The sequence below is a fragment of the Sphaerodactylus townsendi genome, linkage group LG10 (assembly GCF_021028975.2).
Source record: "Sphaerodactylus townsendi isolate TG3544 linkage group LG10, MPM_Stown_v2.3, whole genome shotgun sequence".
Taxonomy (NCBI): domain Eukaryota; kingdom Metazoa; phylum Chordata; class Lepidosauria; order Squamata; family Sphaerodactylidae; genus Sphaerodactylus; species Sphaerodactylus townsendi.
In genome coordinates, this window is record NC_059434.1 from 21,016,676 (window position 1) to 21,043,934 (window position 27,259).

At 43.1% G+C, this 27,259-nt stretch overlaps 1 protein-coding gene across 1 annotated transcript in view; it reads left to right on the forward strand.

Moving 5' to 3' along the window:
• GUF1 (GTP binding elongation factor GUF1) overlaps positions 1-27,259 on the forward strand; it is a 29,282-nt gene continuing 2,023 nt past the window's right edge. Inside the window, exons 1-16 of the mRNA XM_048509194.1 lie at positions 1-315; positions 874-1,288; positions 3,936-4,047; positions 5,506-5,654; positions 6,281-6,361; positions 8,016-8,093; positions 8,447-8,530; positions 9,974-10,038; positions 11,695-11,898; positions 14,677-14,761; positions 18,050-18,210; positions 18,429-18,561; positions 20,977-21,120; positions 23,416-23,549; positions 25,324-25,425; positions 25,873-25,992. Of these exons, the coding sequence (XP_048365151.1) occupies positions 1,136-1,288; positions 3,936-4,047; positions 5,506-5,654; positions 6,281-6,361; positions 8,016-8,093; positions 8,447-8,530; positions 9,974-10,038; positions 11,695-11,898; positions 14,677-14,761; positions 18,050-18,210; positions 18,429-18,561; positions 20,977-21,120; positions 23,416-23,549; positions 25,324-25,425; positions 25,873-25,992 (1,805 nt within the window). The 5' untranslated portion in view covers positions 1-315; positions 874-1,135. The remainder of the gene's footprint in view (positions 316-873; positions 1,289-3,935; positions 4,048-5,505; positions 5,655-6,280; positions 6,362-8,015; positions 8,094-8,446; positions 8,531-9,973; positions 10,039-11,694; positions 11,899-14,676; positions 14,762-18,049; positions 18,211-18,428; positions 18,562-20,976; positions 21,121-23,415; positions 23,550-25,323; positions 25,426-25,872; positions 25,993-27,259) is intronic.

Below are 27,259 nucleotides of genomic sequence, written 5' to 3' on the forward strand. Positions count from 1 at the left end.
TTCGGGAGTTTTACAAGCTAACGAAATATATTCTAGCATGAGCTGTTGCATGGGGAAAGGTTGAAGAATATGGGCCTTCTCTGTTTAGAAAAAAAAAGTTGATAAAGTGATTCATGGGATGGAGCAAGTGAACTGAAATAACCTTTTCTCTCTTTTTTGTAAAAACGAAAGCTAATGGCCATTCACTTCTTACCCAACATGAAATTAGACTGTGGAATGTGTTCCCAGCTCTTCGTAGTGATGCCCAGGAGCATAGATGACTTTCAAGGGTTTAGATAGATTCATGGAGGCTAATGGGAACTTCCAAAAACCCAAGTAAGTAAACCTCTGAATAACATGCTAGGAGGCCACATCAGGACAAGGCATTATTGATTATATATTGTTTGTGGTTCAGAGTAATTGGTTGACTGCTGTGAGAAAGAGGGTTCTGGAGCAGGTGGGCTAGTGTACTGGTCCAGCGAAGCTATTCTTGTTTTTTGGAGAGTCAGAGTAGTCTTCATCAGAAGCAGGAAATGTTAATCTGTTAAGACAGTATATTTATACTCGAAGCTGCAGCGTATCTCGCTCACTGTTGCCTCTGTTGCTGGCTGCAGCTCAGAATATAAACACTTCTGCCTAATAGATGTACACTCAGTACATCTGATGAAGTCAGCTCTGACTCATGAAAACTTACACTGCAATACATTTTTGTAATGATGTTGCTGGATACTTCTTTTATCTGCTGCTACCTGCAAGTTGCTTATGGTTTGGACAAACTGGTTCCTGTTTTAGAAAATACATGTATTTTGGCTGAAACAGGGAAGGAAGCAAGAACTTTGAGAACAGGTTAGGTACATTTCTGAAAATTTAAGTGTAAACTTTCTGTTTCCACAGGACTCAATCAACCAGTGACCTCTGGTGTAAAAAATGCATTCTGAGATTTCGGGACCTTTCTGGCACCTATCAAAAGTACTCTTTTTTCCTAAGGAATGACTTTGCTCCATATTTGGAAATGTGTTTGTGTTAGGGACTCCTTTGGCTGCTTATATCAACAAGAGTTCCCTAAGATGAATCTGTCACTGAGTCTGCATAGTTCTGGAAACTTTGTGTGCTGCACCCCAGTTTGAATTGTAATTCATGCAGCTACTCTGCAATCATGTTAATACTTACAGAAAGGACATGGTGTCTGTTTGTCAGGCTGAAGAGTTCACGCCATGCCTCTGTAGCGTCGTATCTTTCTGTGTGGCCAAAGAAAGGTCCTGTCCGTTGTCCCACATTCGTCAGGCAATATGGTTCTGAAGCTGTCAAGGTGAGTGGAATGTTGGCTGTGCCCTTGGATGCTTTTAAAAGGGATTAGACCGATGTGTGGAAGATGGGTCAGTCGACATATCCACATTCAGAGGAAGGAAACCTCTGAAGCCCTAACCTGGATGGCCCAGGCTAACCTGATCTCATCAGATCTCAGAAGCTAAACAGGGTAACCCTAGTTGGTACTTAGATAAGAGACCATCACGGAATGCCAGAGTTGTTGGGCAACAGAAGGCAATGGCAAATCGTCTCTGTTAGTCTCTTGCCTTGAAAACCCTATGGGGGGTCATCAGAAGTCATCTGTGATTTGATGGCACTTTCCATTTATTAAACCCTATTTCCTATTTATGAAACCCAGTGCTAGGAGGCCACACTGAAGGAAGACCTTGGCCGCTGTGCCTTCTTTGTAGGCTCTCGACGGAACTCGTCTGCTGGGCAAAGCAGAGTGCTCGACTAGTAGGACCACTGATCTGATAATGAAGGACTCTTATGTTAATTTAAAAACTGCGAAGGACATTTCATTTTGATGACGTAGCTGAGAAACAAACATTATTAATAGAACCAGCTAATTTTTTTCTTAGCAAGTTGATGGACTTGATTAGCTGGGTGGTATTTGGAATCAGATTAGATCAGATCCGGATGAGAAGCTGTGTTGGTCTGAAGCAGTCCAGTGGCACCTTTAAGACCATCAGAGTTTTCATTCGGTATAAGCTTTCATATGCATGTTCATATCAAGGGTCACTTATACCAAGAGCAAAACTTTGTTCATCTTAAAAATGCCACTGGCTTCAAACTTTTTTCTTTAAATTAGATCAGGCAAACGATATCTACTATTACTTCCCAGTTACCAATATATGGTTTATGATCCATCAGGGGCTTTTCTCCTCTCTCAGCTCATATTTTTAGACCGTATAAGAAGAATGCAAGATTCATAGTAGCATCCCAGTGCTGTGCATATTTATTCAGAAAGAAATCCTATTGATTTCAAATGTGGCAGCCTGAAATATATCAGTTGAATTGCTATTAATGATTGCTTATTTGCAACCTGTTCCTTATGCAGATATGTTTGCCTGTATTAATGTAAACAAAACTGGTAGATTTTGTTAAGTCAAAACAGAATGGAGGTGGAAATCAAAGCTGACTTAAGATGTGTATGGCTGATTCTGCATGGGCCATTTTAAACTCTTACACCGTTTTCACACCACTGTTTTTGGCCCATGCGGAATCAGCCCATGTTTCCTTCTTGAATATGAACATAGAAGCCCTGTTGGGTCATATAATGTATATATAATCATATAATCAAGGTATTCACAGGTGTGCTTCCTTTGAACCAAAATCACTGGTCTGTCTACTCCTGTACTGTCTATTCTTGTACTGTTTTTTCTATTCTCAGGTGAAAGTCTCTCTAACCATGAGATTTTTCCTTTAAATGTGAAGATTCCAGGTATAGAATCTGGGACTTTATATACCACTGAGGCAGGGTCCTTCCCTTTCTTTTTGTATATGTTGGTATAGTGGTTAAGATCCAGTGACTCCTTTTTACTGTGTGAGGAGTCTTTGGTTTGTTGGGTGGAGTTATTAGAATGTCAGTCTAGAATCTGAGTTCAATTCTGTACTCAGCTATGAAGCTCACTAGATCAGGGATCTGCAACCTGCGGATCTCCAGATATTCATGGACTACAATTCCCATCAGCCCCTGGCAGGGGCTGATGGGATTTGTAGTCCTTGAACATCTGGAGAGTTGCAGGTTGCAGACCTCTGCACTAGATGATCTTGGGACAGTTGTCGTCTCTCAGTTTCACCTACCTCAGAGAGGAAGAAGAGGAGTTTGGATTTATACCCCACCTTTCTCTGCTGTAAGGGCGGCTGACAAACTCCTTTTCCTTCCTCTCCCCACAATAGACATCCTGTGAGGCAAGTGAAGCTGAGAGACTTCTGAGCCAACTGTGACTAGCCCAAAGTCATCCAGCAGGCTTCATGTGTATGAGCAGAGAAACAAATCCGCTTCATGAGATAAGAGTGCACCTCTCATGTGGGGGAGCAGGGAATCAAACCCAGTTCTCCAGATTAGAGTCCACTGCTCTTAGCTACTATGCCACGCTGGCTCTCAAAATCAAGAGAGGAGAATCGTGTATGCTGTCCTAAACTGTTTGGAGCAAGGGCAGGGTAAAGAGCAAAGATATTCAGAAGCTTTCCTCCAGTAGAGAAATACTTTTTTTGTTGAAGTGAGTCACTGCAATAAAGACCTCCTTTACAGTTCAGGGAAATTTGCTGTCAGTATTGTAGAAAGAAAATATAAAACCTGATCCTGTATGTGTTTTTCTGAATTGCCTTTCAGTGTATAGAATTGTAGGCTAAGAATGGGATCCAAAACTGATCAGCTTGCACAAATAAGTGTTCACCTAAACAGTTTACAGGGATAAGATATTATGTTGGGGTACTGAATGTATATGAAGCTCCAGCTCTCCCCTTTGGTTAACAGGAGAACTGCAACTTCGAAATGTATACCATCTTGGAGCTGTAAATATAAAATTCTATTTTTGTGTTTCATGAATGTATTTACAGCGCAGCATTGAATTTTTATATAGGGTTTGGCCTCCATTCAGGTTATTAATTACTGTTTACCTTTTTCCCTGTATATGTTCCAGGATGTCACAGATATGTCCCTGTTTCCTGCAGAGAATATTAGAAATTTCAGCATTATTGCTCATGTGGACCATGGCAAAAGTACTCTAGCGGACAGGCTGTTGGAAATAACAGGTGAGATGAGATTGCTATGTTATTTTTCGCACCACTATGCTTTATTTGACTTCATATAAACTCAGAGTTCTTTATGCTTCTTTAGAGATTAATATCCTGCTTTTGCCCTGACCGGTATGGCGTTGGAAGCGGAAATGGTCAGATCTCCGAAGCGGAACAGGGTCCGTCCCAGTTAGGATCTGGGCGCAAGGATGGATATTTAGGCACATGTGGGTCACAATGCAGAGGAAGGCAATGGGAAACCATCTCTGTTAATCACTTGCCTTGGAATTCCTACTCGGTTGCCAAAAGTCAGCTGCAACTTGATGGCATTTTTACACACTCACCCTGACTTCCCCCCCTTCCCATGGGAACCTGAGGCAGCTTATAACACTGTTTTCCTTCTGTTATATCTGCACAAAAACAGTCTGGTGAGGTAGGTTAGGCTTGTTTTGCCTTGATTATTGCTTGCTTACCTGGAATGACCATCTGGATTTGACAAGTTTTTGGCCTGGTGTATTTCCTTACTGTGCCATTAGCTGCACAGATGAATTACTGCCACCCCCTTTGGGGGTGAGGCGGTTTATAAATCACATAATAAATAAAATAATAATAAATAAATCTTGTAGAGATTGCAGTGTATTGGGCAGAGAGGAATGGAAAGGGGCTACATTCCAGTGACAGGGAACTGGCTGCAGGTTCAATTCCTGGCATCTCAATTTAAAGGGATCAGGTAGTAGGTGATGTGTCACACACACACACACACACACACACACACACACACCCCAGTATTTTTATATGGAAATCTTTATATGGAAATCCTTAAGGTGCAACTGGGCTGCAAACTTGCCCTTTTACATGACTGCAAATTTTCTATACTTTATTTATTTATTTATTTTATTAGGCTTTTATACCGCCCCATCCCCGGAGGGCTCTGGGCGGTGTACAGCATATAGGGATACAATATAAAATAAGTAAACGTTTAAAAGCAGCAATAAAAAATTACAAATTTTTGTTCCAAGAATTATATAAAAATCTCAACAAAATAGAGTGGCGTCCAGCATTCCAATAATAAAAAGTCCCTTCCCCCCAAAAAGGGAGGCATGGCGAGTCTCGTTAGGTGACAAGTGGCCCAGATGTCAAGGGCCACAGAAAGGGGGCACCATTAGCGGCTGGACACTCCAAAAGCCCGGCGGAACAGCTTGTCTTACAGGCCCTGCAGAACTCCCCGAGGTCCCGCAGGGCCCGGACAGCTGGAGGAAGAGGCCGGGGCCAGAGCCGTAAATGCCCTGGCCCGTGTGGAGGCCAGCCGCATCACCGACAACACTATAGTTGTCTTGATAAATGTAGAAAACATTTTGTAACCAGGGCAATGCAGTATGCCTTTGCATCTGTTTTTTATATATTCTTCCAATCTCTCTCCAAGTTTTCTCACTTAACAGTGTTATATTGTTGGCTGAAATGCATTCTCCCCTCTAGGAACGATTGCCAAAACTGCCCATAATAAACAAGTGCTGGATAAGTTGCAAGTGGAGCGAGAAAGAGGGATCACCGTCAAAGCTCAGACTGCCTCTCTTTTTTATAAGCAGGAAGGAACAAATTACCTTTTAAATCTCATCGACACGCCTGTAAGTTCCTCATCAGCTTTGCTTAAATAATGGGAGTCGGCCTGTATCCTAGCCCTACTGAACTGAAGCAATGGCTCTTAGCTAGTTCTGGTTTTCTTTCGTGCCTGGCTGCCCTGTTACAGTATGTTAGCAATGGTCAATCGTCATGCATGTGTGGGGTTTAGTTCAAGGTCCTTGACCATCCAGTTGATGGTCAGGCCTTGGTGCTGCCGTATTAAACCAGAGCTGCCCAGATGTGTTGAGCCTGTGAGAACAGGGAGGGGGCTTTTAAATGTGAGAACAGGGAGGGGGCTCTATCACAAAATGGCAGCCATTACGTGCTGCTGCTAATTCTACAATGAAGGCGGGGTTGAGGCTGAGCATCTCCCTGCAATGACGTTACCTGGGAGCTTCCTGCAGACGCAAAGGTGATGTCTCCTAGGTTTGTCTAAAATGCTTCCTGTTTCATTGAGGTGAGAGAAGACTGGGATTATCACTTTGCTGTGGGAACAGAGTCCCTAAGACCAAGCCATGAAAGCAGGCACCATGAAAGTTGTTGGTGGGTTCTGCACTGCAGATGACTATATTACCGTAAGTCATGTTGAATCTGTGCATCACAAGTTTCTTTTTTTTCCACATTTATGCAGGGCCATGTAGATTTTAGCTACGAAGTAGCACGATCATTGTCTGCTTGTCAAGGTGTCTTGCTTGTTGTGGATGCGAACGAGGTAGGCATCTTAAATACTTTCTTTTGCAGTTTCATATACGCAGAAGAAGGGGTTTCGTTGGTGGTTTCTACTCTCGGAGAAACGTGGAGTTTTGCTAGTGCAGAAAGAGATAATTGGTTCAGGATAAGATTGGCTTGTCATTCTACACAAGTTGCAGGGGAAAAGGTTCAATTTGGAGTGCGCTGCAGGCATTTCATTGTGAATCAGAAATTTTATGAAATTATGCTGGTCTTGAGAGGCTGATCTTTTCCTGCCAGACTTAGGGGTTAGATCTTGGATCTCCCAAGTCTGAAAAAACCTTTCTCCATTGGAGGAAATCTTTCTCCACCAAAGGAAAACAAAGGGGGAAGTGGCTGTACGATCCAATCTGACACATTTAGCACTCCTCTTCTTCTTCTTTATCTTGCTGGGTCCCTCACCATCTATGGGTCCCGTTTTCTTCCCCCTTTTGGGAGGTTTTTAATGAGGGTTATTGCGGTCATTGTTTGTTACTGATTGCTGCGTTTTAAATTGTTTTAATGTACTTAAGGGTTATTGTATCTACGTGTTTTATGTTGTTCACCGCCCAGAGCCCTTCAAGGGTAGGGCGGTATAAAAAACCCAATAATTAATTAATTAATTAATTAATTAATTAATTAATTAATACATACATACATACATAAATTATAGGTTCTTAACACTGCAGTTCTATGTAGAGTTATTGCAATTGGAACTAATTGAGTACAGTTGCGTTACTCTGCATGGAATTCCTGCGAATTTACAAGAATGTAAGTTTTGCTGGGCGTTGCTTACAACCACACATACAAGGTACTGAAATCCAAAATGGCTGAAAAGTGTGTAATTCAGTTTCAAAATTTAAATGTACTGTGAAGCTTGTTGCATTTAGACTGGTAGCATATTAAAATTAAGATTATTGCAGAACTGAGAAGAGCACATAAAATGCATAAGTTTTAAATTTCTTTTTGGACACAATAATAGCTCAGTTAATATGTAGGATTCCAGTATCTTTGGCCCAGGTGGCCTAGGTTGAGGGCAGTCGCAGTTTTTCCAGAACTGAAAGCTAGTTGCTGGAAAAGTCTATTTATTTCTCTTCCTCAGCTTGTGCCTGCATTGTAATTATGAGATACCAGTTTCTTGGTTAGCCATAGGCAAGTTTTTGTGATTTGCCCTGAGGGCCACATACAGAGGCATATCTAGGGAAAATGTAGCCCAATGCAAAATCTGAGTTTTCTGCCCCCCCACTCCACCCACCGTGGGCGGCCGCCCTCCCCTACCACAACTAAACAGTGTTTTTTTTGCAGCAGGTCTTGAAGTTAGTGTATGGACCTGAAGGGAAGAAGGAGCGGTGTGGGGGGCAATTCCCCCCCCCCACGTGACTAAATGGCTGCAACCTGGGGACATTTGACCCCATATTTCCCTCTGGGCAGTATATCCCTGGCCACATATCACAGTTCTTCCCTGCCAGTGTCTTTTTGTATGCTTAATTTTTCAATGTCTATCATTTGCATTCTAAATAGGACTACTTGTCTGTAAAATGGCAGAAATTACACCATGTATTGTCATATGAACAAGTTTCCTTTTGTCCTCTGTTTTTACCGTATTTTGAAAAATATGCTCAGAAGCTCAAGATGTTCGATATTTAATGTCTTCCTAGGGCATTCAAGCTCAAACCGTGGCAAACTTTTACCTTGCTTTCGAAGCGCAGCTCTCCATAATTCCTGTAATAAATAAGGTAATGCTTATGAAACTTCATATTACATCAATGAACTCCGAAGCACTGCAGCCTAGTATATCTTTGACTTGAGTCTAACACCATTGGGCCTGGATATTATGTCTAAGGCTTGAGGTTTCTCTTGGTAAATAAATAAATATCCTGTTCTTTGGCTGCAAAAGCGAGTTGGGCTTATTTTTGAAGATTGGAGGCATTTTCCAAATTGCTGGTAAAAGATGGTGAAAAAGATTTTTCTAATTGCTGGCGTGTGTGTGGCTGTCCTGTCATTTTGATGGCAGTTTCAAAACTCACTTCTCTGTCCTGGTGTGCTGTTCTGGTAGACAAACTCACATAACAGTAAGATTGTTTTACAGATTGATCTAAAGAATGCCGATCCTGAGAGGGTTGAAAAACAGATTGAAAAAGTGTTTGATATTCCCAAAGAAGACTGTATTAGGGTAAGGTGATTTTAAAACAAACAAACAACAGAGCTAGAAGAGAAGGCTGTTTTATATGAAAATTGCATAGGCTGTTTTTATAATAAAAAAATGAGGAATTTGATTCAACCAGGTTTTCTCGCTCAGTCCCCCTCCTTTTTGCAACCCTGTTCCGTGCACTCCCCACCGCCCCCCCACACCTCCCAGGATTCCCAGCACAATCTTTTGAGTGACCAAAAAGAACTGGGATCCATCCTGTACATTCTTACAGCTGAATCCACAAGCCCCCAGCACCCAGAGGTGATGCTGCCACTCTGCTGCCTCCAAAGGGCTTCCAGGCAGTATGGGGAAAAAACAAAGGCTCATTCCATACATGCAAAATAATGCACTTTCAAACTGCTTTCAGTGCTCTTTAAAGCTGTGCGGAATAGCAAAATCCACTTGCAAACAGTTGTGAAAGTGGTTTGAAAACGCATTATTTTGCGTGTGCGGAAGGGGCCAAAAACAGAGCTAGGTGACCTGAATGTCCAAGGTCCTGGCTGGGCCTGGTTTCTGGGTGGAAGCAAGGAACGCCCCGGCCGGCTCTCCACTTATTACCTCATGCTTTCCAGTGTCCACTTAGACGCCAGCATAGCTTACATCTAGGTTTTGCCACTGTGGAACTGTGGGCTCCTGGAGACTGGTATCTGTGCCCTCTCGGCAGGTCCCCCTTACGCTGGTGGATGGAACAAATCCATTGGTGTGGCCCCGCACCCACATCTGAGAGGTGCTTTGCTGACCCCGCCCCCCTTCCCCCCGATTGGGCCGTAAGTCTCATCTTAATCGAGCAAAGTGAATCAATTCTATGCTTAAGAAATGGCTGCATTCCCAGTACCTTGCCAGAAATGTGGAGTAGAAATTCTAGCCCACAGCTTCTGAAGTTAATGTGAGTCAGATTGTGCTAGTTTGCAAATTCCTTAATGAGTGGTTGGTATGACCATCTCCAGCAGCACCAGTGACTTGGTTGTCAGGGGGCTGAGTCCAAGATTTGTCTCTAAGAAAGCTGATTGTTCTGGTAAGGGATTCTAGCATAAAGTGGCATGTCTGGTTATGTGGGCGGAAGCCAGTGTTTATTCTACATGTGCTCAAGTATTATGTCAACTCCAATGCACAGTGTTCTGTACTTCGTTTTCTATGCACGTTCTCTCTGATTTGCCAAGGAGAATGCTAGTCATTTGGATGAAATCCTGCTTTTTGTTTAGTGTAGAAAGATGGTTAAAACATATGCAGTAATCTCTTAGAGATGATATTCAGTGCTTGCTTAACCATCTGTAAGTCTGAATAATGTATTCAATTTAATATGCATAGCTAAGATTTTCAAATTGGATGTTTTAATTAAGCCTAAATTTTTGAATGTGGCCTTTGTATTTCCCTAGCATCCTCTGAAATCAGGTCAACTTTCACTGTTAACATTTTTTTTTTTAGATTTCTGCTAAACTTGGAACAAATATTGACGGAATACTTCAAGCAATTATTGAAAGGATTCCCCCGTAAGTTTTGTTTTCTTGTCTACCGTATATACTCATGTATAAGTCAAATTTTTCAGCACATTTTTAATGCTGAAAAAGCTCCCCTCGACGTATATGCGGGTCATTAAAATTTTTTTTGTGTTTTTACTTTGCCGGCCAGCAGGGGGGGGGGGCAGTGCTAGCGGCACCAAACTTTCAGGGTACCCTCAGAAAACACTCCTGATGATACCAGCCAAGTTTGGTAAAGTTTGGCTTAGGGGGTCCAAAGTTATGGACCCCCAAAGGAGGTGCCCCCATTCCCCATTGTTTTCAATGGGAGCTATTAGTAGATGGGGCTACCCTTTTGAGGGTCCATAACTTTGGACCCTCTGAACCAAACTTCACCAAACCTGGCTGGTCTCATCAGGAGAGTCTCTTTTTAATACCAGCCAGGTTTGGTGAAGTTTGGGTCAGGGGATCCAAAGTTATTGACCCCCAAAGGGGGTGCCCCATCCCCCATTGTTTACAATAGAAGCTAATAGTAGATTTTCCATTTCTGATAATTTCCCTCTTAAAATCTAAGTTGGGTTACATTTAGCCATACAGATGATGATGAGGAATCCAGTTTTGAAGGATTTTAACTCTTGTGTTTTAGCTTGGTTGCTGGTTGAGCTAAGGTTTTTGTACTTTTGAAGTTATTGTTGATACCATATTGTTCTTGTTGACCCTCTTTTCCATTTACAGAGCCAGTTTACTGTTTTTCTTTGAAATAAATATTCAAAAACATTTAACCTACTGATGGCTCAATTGATGTAATTTTATTGGTATCTATTTTTATTTTTGAAATTTACCAACAGCTGCTGCATTTCCCACCCTCGACTTATACGCGAGTCAATAAGTTTTCCCAGTTTTTTGTGGTAAAATTAGGTGCCTCGACTTATATGCGGGTCGACTTATACACGAGTATATACGGTATTTTATACTGCTTGGATAACTTGTTTTATATCCAGTTTTCTACTTCATCCTGATTACATGTTATCACCCGAAGTCTATAAATAATACCCTTAATTTGCAGAACATTATTTTCAAAATTATTTTTTGGTAATCTAAATGTGATTAACAATCAGTGTGTGGAGAACTATGGTCATTTAAACACATTTTCTGTCCTGCTCTCCTTCTAAGAAGCTCATACAGGATTCTTCCTCCCCTATTTTTTCACAACATCCCTGCTAGGTAAGTTAGACTGAGACCATGTGACTGGTCCAAGACCACCCAGTGAGCCTTGCAAGTGAGTGGGCATCTGGATGTGGGCCTTCTTATTCCTTGTCCCAGATTGCCAGGGGTGACCAACCTATGGTGCTCCAGATGTTCATGGACTACAATTCTCATCATTCCCATGGCCAATTGGCCATGCTGGCAGGGGCTGATGGGAATTGTCGTCCATGAACATCCAGAGCACCATAGGTTGGCCACCCCTGCTCTGCATTGTGCCACACTGGCTCTCAGTTCCACAGTGTTCTACAGCCTATATGTGTGAATTTCATCTTTTATATGCTTTTTTAATTACTATTTTGGTCTAGCAATTGGGTCCCTAGACACAGGAGCCCTTTGAGAATATGCATCTAGTTTGGGATAGGTAATGCTGAGATTTTGCTTTGCGATCCTCCGACTGAGATTTGTTTTCTGCATCTACAACAGGCCCAGTGCTAGCACTCGTGATCCGCTGAAGGCTCTGGTGTTCGATTCTACCTTTGACCATTACCGAGGGGTCATCGCTAACATAGCGCTGTTTGGCGGGGAGGTCCACAAGGGCCATAAGATAACATCAGTTTACACAAAAAAGACTTATGAAGTTAATGAAGTAGGAATTTTGACACCCAGAGAACAACCAACCTATAAATTGTAAGGTTAATTTCTTCTTCAAAAAAAGACTTTTTGGGGTCTAAGATTGCCAGGTACCCCCAGCAACTGGCAAGGGAGAGGGTGTTGGGGAGAACATGCTAGCCTTCAAGTTGTCAATGACGTGTTGACGTCACTTCTGATATTCACCAGAAGTGACATCAGGTCTCCAGTGATGTGGGGATGCTCTGGAGTCTGGGCAAAAACTCTTTGGTAGCCGTTTTCACCATAGAGTTTTTGCCCAAATTCCAGAGCTTCCCCATATCATGGCAACACAACGACATCACTTCTGGTGAGCACTAGAGGTGATGTCAGTGTGTTGCCGGCGACATGGAGGCCTGGCCTCAGTTCACCATTGGTAAGACACCTGCTGGCCAGCTGAATGGCACCAGGGGAAGGGCCCAAGTTGGGAATCTCCTGGTGGGGGCATAACAATCCTATTGGAGCCTGTGGAGATGTTTGTATTCCTTCACTTTTAAAAAAAGAAACTGATATGTTACTGTGGCATTCTCCCCCCTCGCCCGGGCCCTTTGGGCGGTGTATCCTTCCCTCCTCCCTAACCTGGGGGTTGGTCTCCCCAGACGATGACTTTCCCAATTGGCCCAAGGGCCAAGAAACCACCGTGCCCACAAAGCGCTGGGTGTACGGGCAGCCCTCGCCCACACCACCCTCCTCCTAGTAGGTCTCCTTGCCTCCCTTCCCCTGTCTGGCTTGAGAGTTCACACCCTCCCTCTCTCTCTCCCTTGTTGCTTCATAGGGAGAGGAGTTTCCAGGGCTCTGTCTCTCCCCTGTGGCCTCACAGGGAGAGGTATTTACAGCTTGTGTGAACAACTACCACCCTGTTACTGCACAGGGTGGGGACCAGCTTGAACCGGGGTCTAGGTTCTCAAAGGAGGTCTGGGCTTCAGGGTCCTCTTCCGTCCTTCCCACTTCCCACCATTGAGCTGTCCCTTTCCCTTGTCTCTTCACACCATCACCCACATTCTCTGCTGCTGCGGCAGCTCCAGACTCGCCCTTTCCCACTCCCTTATATACCTTCTGCCCTCTCATGGTGCGGGACTCAGTGGGGTAAGTCCAGGCACTGCAGCCGAGCCCAGACAGTTACCTCTCCAGAGTCTTATCCAAAGTGGCTTGTCTTCTGAGACTGCCACTTGGCAAGGTTGCTTTGTTAACAGAGTTAATTCCCAACTTAAATCAGGCACACAGAAACCAAAATGCTCTTTAACCTTGTTGAAGCAACACATTGACCACTCAACCAGAAGGTGGTATGAAGAACGATCAGTCTCTTCAGTGATATAGTTCAGTAAGGGTATCAGCCTTTCGGCTGAAGGAAGCTCAGGAGTTTGTTTATTCCAGGTCTCGTTAAAAACTTTTTTCCCCAGTCAATGATCAATGTATTCTCTTTTAAGAACTTTATTTAAAACCATTAGTTTATTTAATCCGTTCAAGAATAACAAGGATCACAATTATACAAAAAACCAGTTTCAGAAGTTAGCCATGATGGTTTTCAGTAAAAAAGCTAGATTACAGTCCGGTAGCACTTTAAAGACCATCAAGATTTTTGGGAAGTTGACAAAGATTTGATTCTCAAAAGCTTATACCCCCTCTAAAATCTGTTTCCCTCTTAAGGTGCTACTAGACTTAAATACAGAAAACATTAACATATGTAATTGAAAATTACAAATAATAAACATACATGTTATCCCTTCTCTTACCTATATTCTGTCTAAGATAAAGATGTTAGCAAGATCAGTTGAGGCGCAGCCATGGAGAAAATTGTATGCTTCCTCATTAGAATATAATTCTGAATGAATATGAGAATTATCACTCATTTTTACGCACTGCCTTAGTCAAATCCATTATTTAGCGCATTATTGGACATGGCACTTTGACACAAGAGAATTTATAGTCCATTGTATTTTTATTTTCAAACAGTTGCAGAGAGCAGGGCTAGGTAGAAACTAGGACCCAGGCAGAACATTCTACAACAAAGAAGGTCCATCATGCTGAGTTCTTTGGCAAAAGAATATGTGACCTTACTAACATCTTTTTCTGAGACAGACTGCAGCTTGTGTTTAGTGAAAAAATGCAGTTTTGGAAAATTCTCCCACAAGCCTTTTCAGAAAATATAGTCTCACCACAATTCAGACCTGAAATACCTCGACAAAATTACACGAACTTCACATGACTTTATTAAACCTTCATTTTCTCTGAAAGATCTTAGACACCTCTAAGAATCCCAAAGAACAGCTGCTGGAAACTCTGTTTTGTTTGTTCTGAGATTTATCCTGGTTTTAAAGCCTTTGATTCATAAGTTATTCCCCTCAAGACTTAAAACTGTGTGTTAGCTAGACCAGTGAAAAAGATGTTTGCAGGTCGACACAGAAACCTACAAGCAAACTCACAGGCTTACTGTGTCAGAATATCCTAACAATAAAACTTGCACAGCTTTTCTTTCAGACATTGTCTTTCCTTTAACATGGAGGACAAACATACTAGAGCTAAGTCCAGTTGATAGAACTAACTATTCGCACCTGAGTTGTGCTTTTGTGCTTGCTGTTGTGTTAGGGCTTTGAGTCACTGCCTGTTGTCGGAAACATTTCAGCCAATAACCTTATGCTCCCCTTGAGTTGTCTGCAAAAAAGAGAAGCAGTTTCATAAAAAAAATAGGTGCCACAGCCCTGGAATCGCATGCATGACAGGAAAGATGCCAGTTAAGGAGTAAGGTGCTTGCTCTTCTTCATATTATACATATTTCCACATGATGCCAATTTTATTTAGATATGCGGGCCAGGTGGGCTATCTGATTGCTGGAATGAAAGAGATTACGGAAGCCCAAATAGGAGACACTCTCTATTTGCATGCTGTGGTGGGAGCCACTGCCCAGGTTTCAGTCCACATGAAGTAATGGTCTTTACCAGGTGGGAGTCACGCGCCTACTCCTTCAGAGGGGCCGGGGAAGGCCAATGGCCGGGAGGGGGGGGGGCTCAGACACTTATGAGGATTAGAAGAAAAGGTAAAGTTTCCCCTTCAGTCCTGTCCGACCCTGGGGTACCGCTGCAAGCAGTGATTTCATAGGCAAGCATCTTTTGTGGGATAGTTTGCCATTGCTTTTTAAGCTATTCTTTTTCTAGCTGTATGTGCTAGGTCAGAATTAAGGAACCTTTTGAGACTCAAAAGAGTATTTAGGCCCCATTTTGAAGAAAATTCCATGGAGCCACTTTTCCTGGGGGGGGGGGGGATTCCACTTCCTTCTCTCTCCCCAGCCTCTGTAAGTGAATGGAGGGGGAGCTAGCAGGAGGCAGCTTTTTTTCTCTCCTAGGGGGGGGGAGGCAGGGCTGTTGTTTGATAACTCTGCTGCTTCTGTTGCTGCCCGGCTGGTTTCACTTCCACGCTGTTGCAGCTCAGCCCCCCTCCCTTCTTGACCTGTCAAAATTCCCCTACGTTGCCAGCTCCAGGAGGCTGAGCTGTTTTAGGGATTTTTTTGGAGCGGCTAGTGCTAGCTTTTCTCACTTTGGGGGAGGGCAGAAGCGGTGGCCTTGGAGGCCACTTTCTTCTCTTCCCCTAGAGGCAGCACTCTCTGCCCTAAGAGTGGCAGGTGGCCAGTCGCAGGAGGCCATTTCTTCCCTCTCTCTCCCGAGTACAGGCCCTTTTTCTCTTAGGGGTGGTGGGCCTTTCTTCTCTGGGGGGGGTGGGGCCTTTCTTCTCGAAGTGGTGGGAGGCAGCTTTCTTCTCTCCCCGTCCGGGTGAAGCCGCAGTGACAGTCTCTGCAGCGGGGGGGAGGGAGGTCTGCCCAGGAAGGAGTGGAGCCGCCTGGGCCTCCTAAAGGGGCGTTTGCTGACTCGCCGAGCGCGGGTTCCGACCCTGTGCTGGGGGTACTCATTTTACGACCAAAGGGAAATGGATGGATGGCTGGAGGTTGAGCCATGGAGGCCAGCTACAGGATATCTGACCCACAGGGGGCTCAAACTCCTGACCGTGTGAGTGGCAGGTACAAGCCGCCCCAGCACTAAAAGCCACACAGCTCCTAGGATTAGAAGAACGGACACTACTAAAAAGAACGCCCGGGGGAATGGGTCCTATTTGCTTACAGGTGTTGATTTTCTGTACCTTATTCTAGCTGGAGGCCCACCCCCCTTCCCTCCCTTGCATGCCACCCCTCCCTCTCCCTCCGCTAGGGTGGGTGGGCCATGTCCAGATGCCGAGCCCCCTTCCCTCCCCTCCCTTGCATGCCACCTCTCCCCTCCCCCTCCTGTTTGGCTGCTGATGGGATCCTGAATAGAGTGGTTAGCTCATTGCCCGTGGTGACTGTCAGCCATGCCTCGCACAAGCAACTGTTTTCATGGCTCGGCATCCGTATGGTACTGGATCCGTAGGCATCCATATAGTACTGTTAGCAAGTGTGAGTTATATTCAAAATAGACAGTTCTCCAGCTAGAATATAATTTTCATTGGCAGAGGAGGGGAGGGTGGTTTTCATTGATTTATCTTCTGCAGGTGTCCACTTTACCTTCAGGACCATGACTGGGGGAGAGGGGTTGTGAGTTGGGGAAGTCTCACTCAGCCACCCTAAATCGGCTGGTGGAGTGGTGTGGAGTTTTGGAGACAACCCTATAGGGTGGTATAAATCAACCCAAATTAGCTTTGCAGGGGAAAAAAGCAGGGGAAAAAAGACTAAAGTCACACCATTTCAAGTCCACAGTATTTTTCATGAGCTAAATAAAAGATCAGTCCAGTGGCACCTTAAATACTTGTAGCATTTATTCTAGCACAATCTTGCATGAGTCAGAATTCATTTCATCAGACGTGTAGAAGTGTACATCTTTTTGCTTGATGCGTTTTATGTTCAAAACAGGAAGTCATTCCTGGGTAGGGGGAGATGTTACAAGAGCTTCCAGTTTAAAATGGAACTAAAATCACGAGAAGTAATCAGTTCGCTCCAGGAACATCCTAGGGGCTACCCTATTTCTATTTGTTAAGGTAAGAGGCAAAGTCTAGTGCACAATAAGCGGGTACAATAGAAAGTCATGGAGGGATATGCAAAATATTTATACCTATCATGAGTAAGGATTCTCAGGTCTTGAACTTGTTAATAAATTCTAATTCATCAATTTAACTTTGGATTCTTTTGAAATTCCTTTGTTCAGAAAAGAGATCCAGCGGGGTGTGGTAGTTAGAGTGTTGGACTAGGATCTGGGAAACCCAGTTTTGAACCCACATTCCACCATGGCTGCTTGGTGGGTGACCTTGGGCCAGTCACATATACTCAAAGAGCTAGTGTGGTGTAGTTAAGAGCAGGTAGACACTAATCTGGAGAACCGGGTTTGATTCCATTCTCCTCCACATGAGTGGCAGAGGCTTATCTGGTGGACCAGATTTGCTTCCACACTCTTACATTCCTGCTGGGTTAGTCACAGTGTGATGAAAAGATTCTATGGCTGAAACAGGGAAGTCACACCTGACTGTGAAAAGGATCTTTGATCTCCTGGATGGAGAACAGGAAAGCCTATGCAAAGGGTACACTTCAAAGGCCTAAATTACCTTGTGGCCGGAACAGAGTTTTCCTGGGAAGGTGAAAACAAAGGATTAGGGGATTCCATCTCAGGGGTTTGACTAGGAAGCATCTCTCTACCAGGTGCTCCTGGGAGAGAGGAAAATGAAATTTAAAAGGAACTTATTTTGCTAAGAGAACTGTACTAAGATTTTGTTATTTTCACTTGAAACAAAAGTTTGTGAAACTTAGCAGGCTGGAGTGCTGGATGGGAAAAGAATCCACAAACGATTGCCGGATTTCACCACCCAATCCAAGGGCAAGATCGTCACACACAGTTTGTTCAGAACTCTCAGCCCCACCTACCTCACAAGGTGTCTCTTGTGGGGTGAGGAAAGGAAAGGAGTTTGTAAGCCCCCTTGAATCTTCTTTTAGGAGAGAAAGAGAGGAGGTATAAATCCAAACTCTTCTTCTTCAATACATAAATAAAAAACAGTAACTTTTAGATTGGCAGCAGACTATCCTGGAAGCAGCAGCTGCTCCACTGGCTTCTGAAAACTGATTTTTTAATGTCAGATGTATAAGTGCAGTTGAAGAAAAAAAGACATCTGGTTGAAAAATGGGCTCTGAATTGTTGAATCAGTGTATGAGGATATGGATTAGCTGCCTATATCAGTCTTAATTCTTTATTTCTTGACAGGCATGTATCCAGTAGACCAGTCGGAATACAACAATCTGAAAAGCGCGATAGAAAAATTGACCCTTAACGATTCCAGCGTTACTGTTCACCGTGATAGTAGTGTCGCCTTAGGAGCTGGGTGGAGGTGAGCCATATTGCCTTCAGCTGACTGCTTTGGACACCGTTTGTTAATATGGTTATTTTTGGTGCAGGGCAGCGGGAAACATGCCTAGATTTCATTTGGCTGGGAAGTTTAATGTGCCTTGCCTGGCGTTTGCCGATAAATCATTCCTTTAACATTATGTAGTCTAGCATGCAGATTGATATCTTAAAATTATACAAGTGGAAGCATTCTGTTTACAGGTTGGGTTTTCTTGGCCTTTTGCATATGGAAGTTTTTAATCAGCGTTTGGAACAAGAATACAACGCATCCGTCATCTTGACAGCGCCCACAGTTCCCTATAAGGCAGTTCTTTCGTCAGCAAAATTGATAAAGGTAATGCAATATTTTTTAAAGAAACCTAAAGACACACAAGGGCATGGCAATCAGATAAAATGATGCTAGCGTTGTAGCTAAAGTTTATGCAGAAAATGTGCTTGGTTTAAAAGGCATCACCCCACAGTGCCACAGACTCCTTTATATATTTCATTGGGCCAGTTGTGAAATGCACAAGCACGTCCTCTTGCCCAGCTGTTGCACCTTCTTTCTCTGGTGTGCATTAATTGTGGCTTAGCATTATACTCAAAGTGGCCTATTTGCTGTTGCTGCTTACCACAGATACCAAGATACCTCAGATACCAAGGGAATCTGAGACTGAAGCCACAATTAGAAACTCATTTGAGTTTCAGTGTCATGGTCAACTTCTGCTTGTGGAAACCACGATTACTTTGATTCAAACATAATACTAAACCATCATTAACGTTAACCCAGAAGCTATGAAAATTAGCCCGGTATTACTTTGAACCAGACATTTGTCCTTGATTCGCTGCGATAACCATGAACTCCTGTTGTAATTCTCCATGTCTTTGGTTGATTCCAAGACGGGCCAAGAAACAGCCAGTGTAATGTGAAAATGGAGTCGGGAAAAGCAATTATAAACCCTTTACAATCCGTTTTAAACCTCTCTTTTTTTATACCATTTTCACACTGTTTTCACACTGCTGTTTTTGGCCCATGCAGAATCAGCCTTTGAAACCCAATCGAAAATACACCTTAAGCAGAATATAAAGCTTGGTTACTGTCTTCTTATAACTCTGCTGTATTAATCAAAGAACTGCTGGATTTGGTCATTGCTCACAAAATGGGCAGAATGTAGACTCTGAGCCCATGATATTTAACCTAATAATGCTATCTCAGTTTCCTGTGGCCTGCAGTTTTCCCACTTAGAAGAGAAGAAGAAGAGTTTGGATTTATATCCCCCCTTTCTCTCTTTCAGGAGACTCAAAGGGGCTTACAATCTCCTCACAACAAACACCCTGGGAGGTAGGTGGGGCTGAGAGAGCTCTGAGAAGCTGTGACTAGCCCAAGGTCACCCAGCTGGTGTGCGTGGGAGTGTACAGGCTAATCTGAATTCCCCAGATAAGCCTCCACAGCTCAGGCGGCAGAGCTGGGAATCAAACCCGGTTCCTCCAGATCAGATATACGAGCTCTTAACCTCCTACGCCACTGCTGCTCCTTACTTATATTCCCCACGGTAGAATATTCATTTGCAAAGACATGGGCTCCTCAGCACATGCAGAATAATGTACTTTCAATCCACTTTCAATGCACTGTGCAGCTGAATTTCACTGTGCGGAATAGCAAAATCCACTTTCAAACAATTGTGAAAGTGAGTTGAAAGTGCATTATTCTGCATGTGTGGGAGGGGCCAAAGTGGTAACAGGCACAATGGTGAGATTAAAAATTTTTTACCTTGTGGTTGTTGAGCTGTCATGAACACAATGTTAGAAGGTCTAAGAGTGGCTGCAGATGGAATACGTTTCCATATTTTCAGCTCTTCAGTGTTTTACAGCTGTCTTCAGCACCCAGACCTCTCCCTGATTATTTGCAGGCCCGCTCTCGCTGTTCCTGGAGAGGGCTGCTCAAAAGGATTGCCCAGTTTTGGAGCTGAATTGATTTGGGATCATTGGGAATCTGTCCTCAGATGACCTATTCTGAGACATTGTCCATCTGGGCTTAGTTTCCTTCTAGAAATGAGCAGTGGGGTCATCTCAAGCAGATCAGTTCTTACTCTTATTCACTTTAAAGGTAAAGCTTTCCAGATGGAAGAATCAATTGTGCCTCCAATTTTAATTCAGAAATAGGAGTGCTCCGTGGTTATCATAAGTTAGAGAAACAATGGCTGATTCCGCTTGGGCCAAAAACAGCAGTGTGAAAACAGTGTGAAAACAGTGTGAAAATGGTGTAAAAGGGTTTATTCTGTTTTCACACCATTTTCACACTGCTGTTTTTGGCCCATGCGGAATCAGCCATTGTTTCATAATCTGTTTCTTTTGCAGTACTGTGTCTGCAGTGAGCAGCAGTGGCGTAGGAGGTTAAGAGCTCATGTATCTAATCTGGAGGAATCGGGTTTGATTCCCAGCTCTGCTGCCTGAGCTGTGGATGCTTATCTGGGGAATTCAGATTAGCCTGTGCACTCCCACACATGCCAGCTGGGTGACCTTGGGCTAGTCACAGCTTCTCAGAGCTCTCTCAGCCCCACCTACCTCACAGGGTGTTTGTTGTGAGGGGGGAAGGGCAAGGAGATTGTAAGCCCCTTTGAGTCTCCTGCAGGAGAGAAAGGGGGGATATAAATCCAAACTCTTCTTCTTCTTCTTCTTCTTCTGTTGTTTTATGTGTTCGCTTTTGATAGGAAATGTGCTCAGCAGCCTGAATAAAACAGTGCAAAATGGCTTCCCTCCCTTTGTGTAGGCACACAGGAAAGAGGAAATAACCATCATAAATCCTACTGAGTTTCCTGATAAGTCAGCAGTGGCGGAATATTTGGAGCCTACTGTGACGGGCACCATCATAACACCGGAGGAACATATTGGCAAAATAATCACTCTGTGCCAGGTGCGTTGACAACTTACAATTGCTTACTTGCTTTGGGATAGAAGGCATTGAGGCAGTGTTCATTTTAAAGAATCAGCTACAGTTGTTTTCAAACTGTTCAGGAACACTTTAAGAAACGGGAAGATCCCTGCACACATCTCTGTCTCAGATAAAGATGTTAGTACAGTCAGTTGAAGTTTAGCAGTGGAAAAAATTCCGTGCTTCCGCATTAGAACATAGTCCTGAATATGAGAATTATCATTCAATTTTACATGCTGCCTTTGTCAAAACCATTATTGTGTGCATTATTCAACATGGTACTTTGGTACAAGAGCATTTATAGTTCATTGAACACCTATAATCAATACATGGCTTTTGCAAGCTGGTTGACGCGAGGACCCAGGCGTAGCATTCTACGACATAGTAGGTCAGACATGTTGAGTTTTGTGGCAGAGGAATATACAATCCTACTATCATCTTTTTTCTGTTATGGAGAATACCTTCATATTGCTGGGGATTTGGGACCATAGGTTACACATTTGGGATAGGAGGCACTTGCTCCTGTCCCAAATGTGTAACCGAAGATATGGTCCCAAATCCCCAGCAATATGCAGGTATTCTCTGTAACAGAAAAACATGATAGTAGGATTGTATATTCCTCTGCCACATGTTGGGCCTCATTAACCTGTGTGGAATGTGTGTGCACACATATGCCTATCAATCCTCTGCAGCTGTATTGCCCAATTCAGGAAGCTCACTGTGGAGTCCTTTTCTGAATTGTTTCCAGCTTGCCTGTTTTATTTTGGAACTGTACTTTCGAACTGAGTGAATTATTCCATTCACTGACTATGGGGGGTTTTCCAGGCTGTATGGTTGGAATCTTCGGAGACAGGATAAGATGAGTTTCTCTCTGTGGCACAGTGTGGCACGTCTTACCGTGACATGCCTCTGAAGATGCCAGCCATAGATGCAGGCAAAAAAATAGCTGCTGAAGCTACCAAACAGCTATACAGCCTGGAAAACGCACAACAGCCAATTGATTCTGGCTGTGAAAGCTTTTGACAATATATTCCATGAACGCTCATGAGGCACAGGCACTTCTTGTATTCTGACACGGGTGCTTCTGCTGCACCAAGCCAAAAGGTCTTTGGACTTTTTGAGTGACATCTTGCCTGATTTCGCAAACTGATCCACTCCTCGATGCCTTATTTGCTTCATCCATACTTGTAGCTGGGACAGAACAAGCAGAAAGATTATTTGAAATCACGTAATTCCTATAGGGCACAGTGTCTTTTTACAGTTCATAACATTATCGTTAATAACAACGGCTTGAATCTAAAGGTGCCATTTTGTTCAGACTTCCATTCATGGATATGCACCTTTTGGGTCTCACCCAGGGGTGCTGCTGCTGCACCATCAACGTAAATAGTACTTTACAACGTAAGCAAAAAGGAAGATCTCTGACCCAATAGCTTAGAATTGACATTACAATTTCTGTCTTTCAGTGTTACAGGATCCCTCAAAAAGCTGCTGTTACCCAGGAAGCAAAGATTTAGGTTGCCAATTGAAACTGTCATGTGATTTTCTTTCAAATATTGGTGCCAAAAAAATGTTAGAAATGTTGGCGATGAATCCAGAATAACCAGATATATCTTTCATTTTTAAAAAAAGCTGGTGTGCTGGTGGCTTTTTAAAAATGGCTATCAAAGCTTCAGCCTTGACTTATGATGACCCCTGTAGGGTTGTAGGGACCTTATATCTAGATAGCGGCTAATTAGCCCCGCCAGCATGACCAATTGGCAATGCTGGTAGGTGAACCTTTGGCACTCCAGATGTTATGGACTACAATTCCACCAGCCCTGCCAAGCCAATTGGCAATGCTGGCGGGGCTGATAAATTTGATAATGTAGTCCATAACATCTGGAGTGCCAAAGGTTTGCCACCACTGCTGTAGGGTTTTTAAGGCAAGAAACATTCAGAGATGGTTCTCCATTGGCTGCCTTCACATCAGGCCTCTGGAATCTCTTTGAGGTCTCCCATCCAAATTCTCGCCAGGATCGAGGCTGCGAATGTGCAACTGGCTCAAGTTCAAGTTCCCATGGCAGACTGGAGATTCAAACCTGAGTTTCCCAGATCCTAGTCTGCACCTTAACCACTACATTTTGCTGGCTCTCTGTGCAATGGCTTAGGTATAAGTTCATAACTGAGTCCACGAGGTTATAAACGGCCCATCCTGCTCAGAGTTTAACATTTCGCTGAAGTGTTCTACCAAGGAAAACATCACTTGTATCTCAAACTGTTGCTTTCACCTGATAGAGTCGAAGGGCTGTTCAGAAGGACTTGGTGTACATCGATGCTCACAGAGTCATGATGAAGTATCTCTTCCCACTGAATGAAATTGTAGTAGATTTCTACGATGCTTTGAAATCCCTCTCCTCAGGATATGCCAGGTAAGGTAGATATTCAGTGTCAATGGGACTTTTGAAATAACCACTGGAAATAATGTGCCAAATTACTGGGGACTTTCTAGGCTTTGGAGAAAATATTGGCTCTTTCTTTTCCCATGATACAGTAGTATTGGGGGTGTTACCTTACTTACATGGAGCAGGTAGGCTTAGTGAGGGAGATTCCTAGATCTGCTTATATGCCTGAGGACAAGCCAATGGTGCAGACTACCTCTGAGGTATTTCTATCCTAAACAAATGATTTCCTTTCTATATGTTTGCTGTATTTATTTTAAGTCCTCTACCAAACTCTAGTGGAACTGATGGAATATTTTAACAGGCTGGGGCACAGAAAAGGAAATCTTGCTTACAGAATAAGAACTGATGGAGCAATGACTGAAATTGTTCCTCACTTTTTAATTTGAATTACTTTTATGCCACCTTCCTGTATAAAGCTTGAAGAATGGTTCATGATTAAAGTGTTGAACAATGGCTGTTGATACAGATAATAAATCTTCAGTAGAAGAAGAAGAAGAAGAGTTTGGATTTATATCCCCCCTTTCTCACCTGCAGGAGACTCAAAGGGGCTTACATTCTCCTTGCCCTTCCCCCCTCACAACAAACACCCTGTGAGGTAGGTGGGGCTGAGAGAGCTCCGAGAATCTGTGACTAGCCCAAGGTCACCCAGCTGGCGTGTGTGGGAGTGTACAGGCTAATCTGAATTCCCCAGATAAACCTCCACAGCTCAGGCGGCAGAGCTGGGAATCAAACCCGGTTCCTCCAGATTAGATACACGAGCTCTTAACCTCCTACGCCACTGCGCCACTGCTGTAGCAATACAAGCATTAGTGATAACAAAAGCTCAGATACATTAAAATGATTTTGACTTGGTGCCTGGGCAACTCGTCATATCACATAATATATTGTATGGTGGGAATCACTACCACAGAAACTCAAGGTCTCTAGAGTCAATGCAGGTGTGTGTGTGTGGAGAAGCAAGAGAGCGCATGCAGGGAAAGAACCTTGAGACATTTGGAGAAGGTGAGTGTTGACAAACATGGTGGTAAAGGGTTTTTTAATGAAAACATTCTTGAAATGTTTTAAGCAACTTGTGTGGGAAAGGCCATGTTCAAATAGCATTCTGGTTGTTTTATTCTGAACCATCTGAAGTTTCTGAGCAGTCTTCAAAGGTAAAGTTTCCCCTTCAGTTGTGTCCGACCCTGGGGTATCACTGTGAGCAGTGATTTCATAGGCAAGCCTCTTTTTGTGGAGTAGTTTGCCATTTCTTTTCCCGGCTATTCTTTACCCCCTATCTATGAGCTAGGTACTCATTTACCGACCAAGGAATGGATGGATGGCTGAGTTGACCATGAGCTAGCTGCCAGGATATCTGACCCACAGGGGGCTCGAGCTCCTGACCGTGGAAGTGGCAGTGCAAGCACTTAACCACTATGCCACGCAGCTCTTTAAAGGCAGCCACACAGAAATTCATCATGGTAACTTAATCTGGAAGCTACTGGAACATGGATAACTGTGGGGACGGCTACTCATGATGTTGGGTAAATACCTTGCCTTGGTCTGTGACTGAACTATTGGTAACAGGAAAAAAACCTATTACATATGTCTGAATCAATATTTGAGAGGGCAACACTTTGCTGTAGGACAAACATTTTGCACTTCAGTTTCAAAAATTACAATACAAATGTTGTACCTGAAAAGCTAAAGGAATAAGCTGTTTGAAGTGGTGAATGCTCCGGTTCTCCCCCCTCCCCATTTTTAGTTTTGACTATGAAGATGCGGGATACCAGGCTGCAGATCTTGTCAAGATGGACATTCTTTTAAATGGAAAAGCTGTAGAAGAACTGATAACTATTGTTCACAAGTAAGTAAACTCAACAGTAATCCTTTCAGAGAATGATAAGTATCCATTAGAAACCTAATGCAAATAATATGAATTTTTTTCCGTATCAATTGCATGTCATTTTTTTCCGTATCAATTGCATGTTTATTTTTTTCCACATCTCTGTTTTATACAAACCAATTTGAATTGGAATATCAGAATGATGATGGAAAGCTTATCCAAGTATAATTTTCTGGTTTTGATTATGCTTGATCATTTTGCAATTGTGTTTTCAGTTTTATCGTGCACACATTTCCAAGCAGTATGCTAATTCTCTTTTCATTAGTGATTTGATTGCGTTGTGGCATCTTAATTAAGGCTTGTATCTACATTTTTTTGCTAATTATTAAGTACATTCTAAAATTGTTAGTGATGCGTTTAGATGATTATCTGAAGCTGCAAGGATTTATTTATTTATTTTTGTTTCAGCGAAAAAGTGTACAAAGTAGGTAAAGTTCTATGTGAACGCCTAAAAGATATTATTCCAAGACAAATGTTTGAAATTACAATTCAAGCAGCGGTTGGAAGCAAAATAATTGCAAGAGAAACGTGAGTTTAACCTTGCTCCTTTTTTGTTTGAAAAGTCACTGCTGACATACCACATCTCTATTTTAAACGTTATTTTCTAATGCTTTCTTGACACTCTTGACTGAAATTCCATTTTCTTAAGAGAATATAACTAAAGAAAAATTAAAATCATTCATGTACAAGTCACCCCTTCATTAACATAACATGTATTTTTTCTGGATTTTCCTTCTGGCCATAGACACAACACAGGTTTCACATTCTGGGTTAAAAGCGTTCTCCTCTTGAAAGATAATAAATCAGTGGAATCCTTTTATAGAGGAAGTGTGAAGCAGACGGAATATAGAATTCTCTCAGGCAAGCTGTCCCCCTATTGATGCGTGGATTTTGCTGACTCCCAGTGGCTTTCAAAAATAACTGCAGTTAAAACACACCAGAAATGTAGCCTGTTAAGAAGGTCTGGCCTTCATTTGAGACTAACAAGTTAGCTGGTCAATTATAGAGAACATTGGTCTTTAGAGGTCGCCTGTGTGCGATTGCGACAGATTTTCTGGGGGCTAGATGCTACCCCAGAAAGGATTTTGCCCTTTATCACGATATAATTCCCCACCTACCGCACTGCACCGGAGTTCCAAATGGGAAGAAAAATTCAAGGGGAATAGGGAACAGCCTGAGTGTAGCTTACCCAAGCCTGGATTGATAACTGAGATAAAATTAACAGGCATTAAATGATTTCTTTGCAACAGTGAACAAGTACCATGTTTGTTTTAGAAAAAACACACACAACTGAAGTAAACATTAACACTTAGCAAGCATTGAGAGATGTTAGGTTTTGCACAGTACACGTCTGAGGGAAATTCTCTCTCAAGCAGGTTTATAACATGTCACTACAGCACTTTTGCTGTAACTAAATTACATACCAGGCCTAGCAGAAAACCGCTGGCCTACAATAGGACTTCTGTCCCCTCAATAACGAACTTTCACTGAAAGATCTAAAATCTGCTTAGATCTTTTATTTCTGCTTGTCGGTCACTTTCAGAAGGCAACTCTTCTCGGGCTTCAAAACCTAACCTCTTCTGACCGATAACCTCTCCCCTCAGCTCAATTCAGAGCTGAGGCGGACGGGTACAATGCTGCTTGAGCGCCGCTCTGCCTGCTCCACAGGGCTTTTCTGCAGGGTGGGAAGCCCCCAAAAGAGTTGTTTTTTAAAACCCTCCAACTCCCCCATAGGGGCAAATAGCGATATGCTGCGAAAATCGCAGTATATCTCTGGCAGCAACTCCACTGGAGT